Source organism: Gekko japonicus, unplaced genomic scaffold (genome assembly GCF_001447785.1).
Source record: "Gekko japonicus isolate JY-2015 unplaced genomic scaffold, Gekko_japonicus_V1.1 scaffold5291, whole genome shotgun sequence".
NCBI lineage: Eukaryota > Metazoa > Chordata > Lepidosauria > Squamata > Gekkonidae > Gekko > Gekko japonicus.
The window spans coordinates 10,431-21,117 of NW_015171049.1; the positions used below are offsets into that span (position 1 = coordinate 10,431).

General features: G+C 45.0%; 1 protein-coding gene across 1 annotated transcript in view; it reads right to left on the reverse strand.

The window, feature by feature from the left end:
• LOC107117016 (aldehyde oxidase 2-like) overlaps window positions 1-10,687 on the reverse strand; it is a 43,136-nt gene that overhangs the window by 8,315 nt on the left and 24,134 nt on the right. Inside the window, exons 11-14 of the mRNA XM_015419048.1 lie at window positions 8,885-9,069; window positions 4,469-4,631; window positions 2,273-2,365; window positions 1,061-1,230 (exon numbers count right to left, since the gene is read on the reverse strand). Coding sequence (XP_015274534.1) covers window positions 1,061-1,230; window positions 2,273-2,365; window positions 4,469-4,631; window positions 8,885-9,069 — 611 coding nt within the window. The remainder of the gene's footprint in view (window positions 1-1,060; window positions 1,231-2,272; window positions 2,366-4,468; window positions 4,632-8,884; window positions 9,070-10,687) is intronic.

The following is a 10,687-nucleotide window of genomic DNA, read 5'->3' on the forward strand; positions in this document are numbered from 1 at the left end:
AGTCTAGAGACTTAACTTTGTTAAAAAAATTAATGCTGGGAATTCAGAGAACCTGCTAAGCCTATTGCTACAACGCTAAACCTGTCATTACAATGCTATATCAATATACTAACATTTTACTGCCTTTAAAAAACAAAAAACAAAAATGAAACCACTAATCTTTAGGGTGGGGGGTAGGTGACAGAGTGGTTTGAGGATGATGACGATTATATGATGACAGTCAAATAATTGAAAAGTGGGCTGGAGGTACGTAGTAGTGGGCGGGACAAAGAAAACTGGCAGAAACATAACACACGAGGAAAAGGGCTTCCATAAAAAGATTGGAGTAAAAATGGTTTCAAAAGTGGTTTCAACAGAACCAGAAATAACCTGGTGTGGTCGGACACCAAACCAAAAACTCAAGGCACAAAAATGCATGGGAAAATTCTGGGGATAAACAAAAGCAGTGTGGGGCCAGAACCGACCGGGGAGGGGGGACATCTGGGAAAGCCCAGTATCTAAATTTAAAAATCCTGGAACTTCTGACCAAATATTTGTAAGAAGAGAAAATCCCAAGACGTCCCCTGACCAATGCTCCCTCTAAGCTGTGGAGTCTTGTGAGCAAAAATCCTACTTTGTGAGCTACTGGAATTCAAGTTGTGAGCGAGTGATTTGGCTACTGCCTAAATTAGTTTGCTCTGGAGCCATCCTTCCTGAGCTAAGACAAAAATGTGTGAGCCGGAGGCTAAAAACCTGTGAACTAGCTCACACTAACTCAGCTTAGAGGGAACACTGCCCCTGACTGATGCACAGAGAGGCATAAGATAAGTGTGAGCAGAGCATGGAAGCCTTGAGTCCATGGAAGCAAACAGTCCAAACACAGCCAATTCCTCCCCACATATTGCTTTGTTTATATGCAAAAAAATGTGTGTTGATGCTCCCTCTTTAGACCTGCTCTGTATTTGAATCACCCACTTCTTGTTCTAGCCTACCCCTGAATCAAACAAATGCAGATAAAGCCTGATCTGTGGTTCTGTTTGGTCACAGTTTCCTCACAGAAGCCCTTCACGTTGTCACTCACAGAATCTTCGCATGGGCTCGTGTGCTGGTCACCACCGCCATGTAGAGCTGTCTGTCTACTGGACCAATGTCATCGGTGTAGACAGCCTCACCAGTGGCATGCTTAATCCCAGACTCATGCACGACGGGACGTCCCACCGGGTCCCGAGGAGGCTGCCGGGGGTCGACATCCTGTCACAGAGTAAGGAGTTACTTACTGTCAAGGTAGTTCATGCCCGGTAGTGTTATTTAGGGATATCTACTAAATTCACTTGACCTCAAGAGGAACTTCAGTTACTACTGGGTGAATATTGGGCCCAGAACTTGAGGAACACTGTTATCAGTGGGCAATGCTTTAGCTTTCCAAACAAAGCTACAGTATTTGCTCAAAAGGAGGGTGACCTTGAATGTAATACAACTCCTTTTAAAAAGCTATACATGCACAAAAAGTTATTATTGGATGTAACTTGTTTGCCTATATAAGACAACCTTCTCTTTTTTGATGGCATACCTGTGGGGGGGAAACTCATCTTGCATTTGAGTACATTTCTGCACTCTCCTTTTAATCCATGTTTACTGCACTGTCCTCCAAGCAATTCTGCACTAAAATCGAATTCAGCCTTCTTTTGATTCGCCCCCCCCCATTCTGCATTACATTCCCTCCCTTCGGTGGTCAGCCCGGTTCCAGCCTGCTGTTGCCCCGGGGTTATTTGGATGCTGTTTTGCTGTGGACTTAAATTGCCTCGACTCGAACACTGAGAAAATCCGGAGTGGCAGGCCAATGCGGAAAGGACCACTGTACTATGACTAGTTCCATACTAGCTCTTCTAGGAGAACCAGTCAAGGAGATTATTATGCAAAAAAAGAAATTGCACTCAAGGCTCACAGAAAACAACAAACAGAATGTTTGTACAGGTTCCGTGAAGAAAAAAACTACAACTAGTAAAGAAACAATATGGATATACTTTCTTCATTGACTGCGTACGGTCTGGGGGGTGGGGTGGGAAGTGCCGTCAAGTCACAACTGAATTACGGCAACCCCTGGTGGGGTTTCCAAGGTAAGAGACGTTTAGAGGTGGTTTGCCATTGCCTGCCCCTGTGTAATGACCCTGGACTTCCTTGGTTGTTCTCCCATCCAAACACTACGTAGAGCCAGTCCTGCTTAGCTTCTGATCAGGCTAGCTAGGTACAGTCTTAGCTAGGGATCAATTGCTATGAGAACAGCTCCACTGACCTGATATTCTTGCACGCCCTGTGGGGGATGGTCATGGAATTCGTCCAAGGCGCTCAAGTTCTCCTTTGGCAAGCCAGGGTACTCGGATGGGTACTGTAGGAAGGAAGATGATACAAGAAGACAATGTATCTCATAACAATATTTTCAAAGCTGGCCTTTATGAAAAATATGGTCCTTACAAAGCAGTCCTCAGCTCGCTTTCACTCACCATCGATAAGCATGACCAAAGTCACTTTGAATGGCTGTTTATAAGGGAAAAATCTCTATTTATGCTATCTTAACAAATAATTTACATTCAGGCCAGTATAAGTTACTGAATTTCAAAGCTTCTGTTACAATGGAAGTAAAGTCTGCTTTATAGAGGACGTCTTTTCTACATGGAAGTAGGAAAAAAACCTAGGTTCAAAAATGCATGAGTTGCTAGTGGGAATGGTGTTAAGAGCATAAGAAAAGCCCTGCTGGATCAGACCTGTGGTCCATCTTGTCCAGCATCCTGTCTCACACTGTGGCCAACCAGTTCTGTAACAGAGCTGGAAAAGAAGGGAACAAGCAATATTTAGTGGGAAGGGGCATGCCTTCTTATCTGCCTCTGGGGTCATTTGTGATATCCAAAGGTTTACTCCATAGTAAAGATCTCAAATGATCAGGGAAAAGAAAATTATCTTGGCCTGCTGTTGCGCCTTTAACAACAACTCGATCTGCAGAAATGCAAAAAAAAAAAAGGGAGAGTATTTCTTTTCATAGAAAGGAGGCAAAGAGTACCCTCTAAACTGTTTTCAAGATATATCTGTGAGTTGGTTTTAATGGCTTTTAAGAAGAGATTTCATTTTTTTGTGTTTTTGTTTGCTAGCCACCTTGGTGGGCCTCTGACAGCAGAAAGGCAGGGTTAAAAGGCTTGTTAAACAAAAATAAATAACTGCACATGCTCCTCTCACCTACTCAATCAATCCACATGGCCAGACCTGACTGCCCTACTTTGCCCCCCACCCCCCCACACACAATGGCCAGCAAACAAACATGGCATCTATGGAAAGAGAAAGTGTGTTTATTTATTTAGTTTATTCAATTTTTATCCTGCCCTCCCTGCGGACGGGCTCAGGACAGGTTACAAAGTCACAAAATCTCAACCACAATAATTAAAATAATTAAAACAGTAATTTAAAACAGTGCTAGAAACAGCATTCAAGGTTCATACGGCTATGCTCAGTTTAGGCTAATTTCTGTATATACACGTGGTTCCTCCTGTGATCAAGGATGCCACTTTCTGAACGTTCTCGATTGCAGGGAGGGACCATATGTGCAAACACTTCCTCTACACATAGCCACCATGCTCAGGAGCTGATGACCACTTGGAGGCAGGGTCCAGGTCTAGCATACGCGTGACCAATCCTGCTCACTGCACATTGATGAACTGCATGATTGGATTGTCTGTAGAAAGCTCGTACCACTTGCTAATATATGGCCCCTGCCACACGGGGGAAGAAAGAATGGCCAAAGTGTGGCTTTTTAAAGCCGCACCAAAAGAGACACGCGGTGGCGGGATCAGATAGATCCCGTGAGCCGCCAAGCAGTTGCTCCCCGGCACAATCAGATGCCGGGGGGAAGACACTGCAGGGAGAGTGAGGCAGCCAAACTGCGCATGTGTGCGCGTGCGCAGTTCGGCCGGGAGCCTCGAATGCTCCTGCAGACGGGCGCGCCGGCGATCTCACGACTGCACTTGCTGCGCCATTCCAGGTTGGTGCTACCTTTTACTTGGGGGTTTTTTGCAGCGGGTTTTAGGCCGGAAGGGACGGATCGGGGACGGGTGTACGCCGATTCCCAGATGTTGCGGTGTGCTTGCGCCCGTTTGCTGCGCCCCCGATCCGTCCCTCTTCCGGCTCAAAACCTCCCGTGTGACCGGGGCCAACGTAGTCCAAGCTACCATTCAAAGTGAAAAATTCTAGTACCCTGGAATTGTCAGGACTGCCCACATGGAGAAGGAAATATCTTGTGTGACCTGGGCCTAAATATCAGTCTGACCTGCCTTTTGTTATGAAATGCAGAAAGCCCACCAGGAGGCACAGATCATCAGGAGTTGCCCATAGGGTGTCTATCATGATGTGTGGCTTATAGGGACTGAATAAGCAGACTGTGAAATCCATAAAATATACAGTCAACTCTACATCCACACAGATACACAAGGTGATTTCTACTTACCATGCACTTTAAACCCTGTAGCACTTCCAAATAAAATCTGAAAAAGAAGCTGACGAGTAGAGTTCGTCTGTATTCCACTTTCCCACCCAGGGCTGAAGGTGAGAGCTGAATTTCTTCAAGAATGAGCCTGCAAGCTTCATCCAACATCTGCTCATTCCAGTTTCTGGGGGAGACATAATACATAAACACACAGGCTTAGGTACTAACTTATAGATCTAGATAAAGCGTTAACGTGTAGACTAAGGCTCAAATGACACAATGGATCTCTCAGCGTTATGATGTTTAGCTTAATGCAGTTGCAGGGGTCCAACATTTCATTAGAGCAGTGGTGCAGGAGTGGAAATCCCTTCTCTCGGGGCCACAGCTCTGAACCAATGCATGGTGCCTTATGACTGTGTAAAAAAAAAAAAAGTCCGAGATCCAGGTATAGATTTCTCACACAATATGTTATTTGGCCCTGAAGTCAGGAGATTTCTGCTTACAGGTTAGGACAGCCAGTTCAGGCACTGTTTTGGGTTCCCCCAGCATGGCCTCCTCTTGCAACTGGTAAAGGAGACACGGCTGATTCACAGTTTCATTGGGTGGGTGATAAATGACACATCCAATGACATTTCTATGTATGGCTCAGTGGGACATTTATTTCTCTGTCAGGCTTTTCCTGGTTAGTTTATTTTTGGGGCTTAATGATGGTTCCACTGCTATCGGTTGTGAATTATTTGTTTTTCATACTGTACATTTTTATGCTGCTCTAACTATATTTATCATGTCATGTATCTTAGTATTTTGCTGTATTCCCATGTTTTGTGCTTTCAATGCCAATAAAGGTTTGCATGTGTGTGTATATTTATCATGTCTGTTTTATACTTTGAACTGCTCTGAGCCCTACTTTATGAGGGAGGGGCAGTATATAAATTGAAATAATAAATAAATAACAAATAAAATAGATGTAAATCTAAAATGGCTCGTCAAGTAAATGTTGCAGTTGTGTGCATTATCCGTTCAGATTTTAGTAGTGGAATAACTGTCATACTTCACCCTAATATTTCACCTCAGACCCATTAGAATGTAAAGTATGTTTGAGGAAGCTATTTATTTATTTAAATTTATACCCCACACCCTCTCCCCACAGGGGATGTGGGGCAGCTTTACAATATTTAAAAATACAATAAACACAAAGCAATAAATAGAACAACAAAACCAATTAAAACATCGACTTCATAACAAATTACTTGGAGAATTAAAACAACTGGCCAGCTCCCCAGTATGTAACATTAGTCAAAGGCCACATGATATAAAGCAGTCTTGCATGCCCTACAGAATGCTGAAAGATCCCACAGGGCATGAACTTTCACAGTAAGGTGTTTCTGGAGAGTGTGGCTGGTTCCAGCTACTGAAAATTCCCCTTCCATGGTGGTTGACAGGCATGCAATCTGCAGACCAGACACCTGTGATGATAATCTAAGGAGATGGAGAAAGTACAGAGAAGAGCAACCAAGGCCCCGGTCACACGGGCCGGATATCGTGGGGGGAAGCCGTGGCTAATTGCCCCGGAGGAAACTAACGCATGGCCGCCCGAGCACACGTCCCAGTCGAGGTCCTGTGGTTAGGGGGGAGATGCCGACCAGACGGGTATCCTGCAGCGCGGCACAGAAGCTGCTCCGCGCAATCGCACTAGCAATTGCTCTTTGTGCGCATGCGCTGTTGGGCGCTGTTGCGCAACCTGTGGAGACGGGCGCCAGATGCCACGTAAGTCTACCAGAAGCGCGATTAGACGCCCGCCCTTGGCCCGCGGTTTCCGGAAACTAGTACCTCGTATGTACTAGTTTTTAAATCCGCACCTTCGGCGGGGAGCCACGGGTTCGCCACGGGAGCACTGTGCTTCCCTTCCCTATGAGGAAAGACTGAAGAGTTTGGGACTTTTCAATTTAGAAGAGAGATGACTAAGTGGGGACATAATAGAGGTTTATAAAATTATGCAGGGGGTGGAGAGAGTTGACAAGGGGAGAATTTTTCTCCCTCTCCCAAAATACTAGAACTCAAGGGCATCCAGTGAAGCTGATGGACAATAGGTTCAGGATGGACAAAAGGAAATACTGCTTTACACAGGGAGTGATTAAATTGTGGAATTCGCTGCCAGAGGATGTAGCGATGGCCACAGGAATAAACAGCTTTAAAAGGGAATTAGATAGATTCATGGAGTCTATCAGTGGCTATTGCCCATGGCAACTGAGGGGAACCTCCACATTCAGAGGCACTAAGCCTCTGAATCCCAGAGCCAGGAGGCAACATCAGAGGGAAGGCTTCGACCTCTATTCCCTGCTGTTGGCCCTCCAGAAGAACGGTTTGGCCACTGAGTGAGACAGGATGCTGGACTAGATGGAGTACTGTGCTGATCCAGCAGGGCTCTTCTTATGTTCTTAGGAAGGGCTCAGCCTCTGTGCCCTGTTGTTGGCCCTGGAGAGGAACTGGTTGGACACTGTGTGAGACAGGATGCTGGACTGAATGGATTGTTGGTCTGATGCAACAGGGCTCTTCTTATGTTCTTAGGAAGGCCTCGGTCTCTGTGCCCTGTTGTTGGCCCTCGAGAGGAACTGGCTGGCCACTGTGTGAGACAGGAGGCTGGACTAGATGGACCACTGGTCTGATCCAGCAGGGCTCTTCTTATGTTCTTATGAGGGGGATCATACTGGTGCAGGTAGGATGGTCCGAGACCATTTAGGGCTTTATAGGTCAAAACCAGCACTTTGAATGTGTACTAGAAGCCGACCGGAAGCCAGTGCAGGTGCCAAAATATTGGCGTTATATGTGCAGACCAGGGGCACCCAGGCAGCAATCTAGCAGCCACCTTCTGGAATGCCTGAAGCTTCCAAAGGGTCTTCAAAGGCAGCAGTACATAGATCGCATTGCTGTAGCATCCTTTAGTACTGGTTATTTAATCCAGTTTGGAATGTATCGTATTTCGTCACAGGATTACTACTCATCTTGGGTCTTGATTTATCAGAAGAAAAACAGCGTTGTAAATATTTCAAACAAATAAATTAAGTAGAGGTGTGCGAACTTTTATTTAGGAACAGGAATAAAAGCTTTAGCCCTGAGATACCAGACTTGTATTCAAGAAAAGATTGTCACGAGAATAGTCAACACATGGCTTTTTCTCTCACGTTTCCATACTGGGGATTGAGACAGAATGATCTCCAACTGGGACATTTCAGTTTTCTCCTTGTGGGAGGACGCCAGATGGTGTGCAAAATGAATGGGACATCACAGAACATTGCTTGTACTCGCCAAGAATGACGCAGTCTTTCTCTAATCCCATTGATGCTAGATGACAGGAACTGGGAAGTAAACTGAGCATGAGAAACACTGGCTGATTTTGCACTAGAGCTGCCTCGATGTTGCGCCGCCGTTTGCCCCGATACTATTGGTCAATTTCACACCCGAAGCTGCGGGTCTGCATTTGACCCACGGCTTCGCCCGATTTCCTCCGCAGTTTCGTGATCCTCAAAAAACAGGATCACGAAACTGCGGGGGAAATCGGGTGAAGCCGCGAGTCAAAATGCAGCCCCGCAACTTCGGGTGTGAAATTGACCAATAGTATCGGGGCAAACGGCGGCGCAACATCGAGGCAGCTCTAGTGCGAAATCAGCCATCGAGATCGGAAAAACAAACTACAAATATGGAGATAGATTCAGGTGGGTAGCCATGTTGGTATGAAGCAAGAGAAAAGAGTTTGAGTCCAGTGGCAGCTTTAAGACCAACAAAGTTTAATTCTGGGTGCATGCACAGAAAAGCTTATGCCCAGAATTAAACGTTGTCAGTCTTAAAGGTCCTATTAAGTATTGATACGAGGCAGTTCTTTTCATAATAAAGTGCTTCTTTATTGAATTTCCGAACCAAAGACACAGGGTCAACGGGAGCCAATTTATACTTGTAAAAACCACACCCACCTTTAACAACAACCAATACAAAGTAGGCAGCTAGGATCCTTCATTTGCATGGACTATAAAGTAACTATCGACAGTACAGCTATTGGATATAAGGCAACAAATATGATTGGCTGTTACCGGCAACACAACCAATAGCCTTGAAGGCCTTTGGAGCCTTCACTCAGACTCAAGCTCCAGCAATACATAACAGGTACCACTGGACACAAACATTGTTCTAGAAACATGGAGAGTTAGATTCGAGTCCAGCAGCAACTTAGAGACCTTTGACTCTCGAAAACTTAAAACCCAAAAATCTTTTTGGTCTCTAAGGTGTTGCTGGACTCGAATCTAGCTCTTCTACTATAGATCAACATGGCTAGCCTCTTGAAACTATAAATATGCAAAAACCCACCTCACACATTAGAATTAACTATCTTCCCTATTAGTAAGAAGGGCTCTTTCTGACAAGATGCCCAGAGGACCATCGTACCTTCCTCGTAGCTTCTGAGAGGTGTTTGGGGCGCTCACTGTGGTACAGCCAATGCCTCCATATAAAATCGTCAGGTCCTCGATGACATCAGTGCCCGCCTGGAACCGGACTTGCATTGCCGAATTGGTCACTGACAACGCGTTCTTCCTCCGCTCAGCCTGTCTGAACGCGGACACAAATTCATCCTGGCAAGACGAGGAGAGATCTGGTCATTTACCCCTCTATACCGATCCTTGCTTTCATTCTATTAGCTTTATTAAGGGCCGTTTCACAGATGAGGAAACTCTTACCTAAATGGAATTTCCAAGCAGGAAGACAGTAAGTAGCTCACGTGAAAATAGAAGTGAAATGATACACGCAGCCAGTGCCCTCTCACTGGAGATACACTACTTCTTTTCACGCACAGGGTGCGTGATCAATACATGCAATGCATGCGAATCAATACATGCAGAGGGACGTACAAAAATGTGATCCAGTTAGACATACGTGGATTGGTTATTATTTCCTGCATAGAAAGGCTTTCCATGTAGGAATTAATTTTCTGTTCAAGCTTCTTTTCATCAAAGGGCCGTTTAATGATCCCAGACTTAAGCAGCAACCTGGACTTCAAGGCGAAGTTCTCAGAGAGTTCAGTGGAATGGGGTACGAGGGTGAGAAACCACAATCTTGCAGTGCTGTCTACAGAGGGCCTGGGTATGGGCTCTGTTATACATATTAGACTCCAAATCAAAAATGAAGTCAAATGAGGAGGACGATCTATGTTCAATTGCAATTAGACACGGGAAAACAGTTGGACCCAACAGCCCATCAGAAGTTGACTGCTTTCCGAGCATATTCAGGAAGTGCATGATCTTTTATACATGAACTGACGTAATCAAGAAAACAATATTCAAAAAGCATAATTGGTTATAAAAGACAATGGTCATTTGAATAATAAGCTTACGATTTGTCAGATGTACAGAGAGATATATCTACGTAAATCTAAGTGTTTACTTAACCTAATCTAAAATGATAATAGGCAAGGAATCTTTATACCCCAAACAAAAGTATTTTTTTTACTGATACGAGACTAAAATCTTCTCTGACCCAGACATTGCAAGGTTTTGCCCTTAAGAACTACAGAACCATGAACTTTGTGCCTATTATCTTATCTGCTAGCAATATCAGACCTACAAGGGGAAAGCCTTCTATATAACAGGCCTTTCTTACATTCTAATAAAATACTACTTAAAAGAGAAATCCATAAAACCAAGAAAAAATATGAATATGAACAATCAAGAAGAAAAAACCTATATACAGGGGTCATTTCCTGCAGGAGCGCACAGGAGCGGAGCTCTGGCAGTAAAGAGCCCAGGGGGCGGGCACATGCAACAAGCCCCACCCCCTGCTCCCAGCAGCCCTCAGTCACAGCAAGAAGCACCCAGGTAAGTTGCAAAGCCCCCCCCCAAACAAACAGTCCAGTGGCACCAAGTTTTATTCAGGTACAAGCTTTCCCTCCTCTGCGAGGATAGATCTGCATGTCCCCCCCCCCAATAGCTAGCAATCCAAAACAGTCCAGTGGAGCCTGAGCAGTGGGTGCTGCCTTCTGACACACTTCCGGTGATGTCAGGGGGTGTGGCATATAGAAATAAGTTATGCTAATGAGCTCCTGCACCTCTTTTTCTACGAAATAACCCCTGCCCATTCATACTACAGCTCTGATAATACTGATAGGGTTGCCAGCCTCCAGGTCTTTAGGTTACAGAGTCTTTAGGTTACAAATGGTCTTTAGGTTAAAGAGATCAGCTCCCCTGGAGAAAGTGA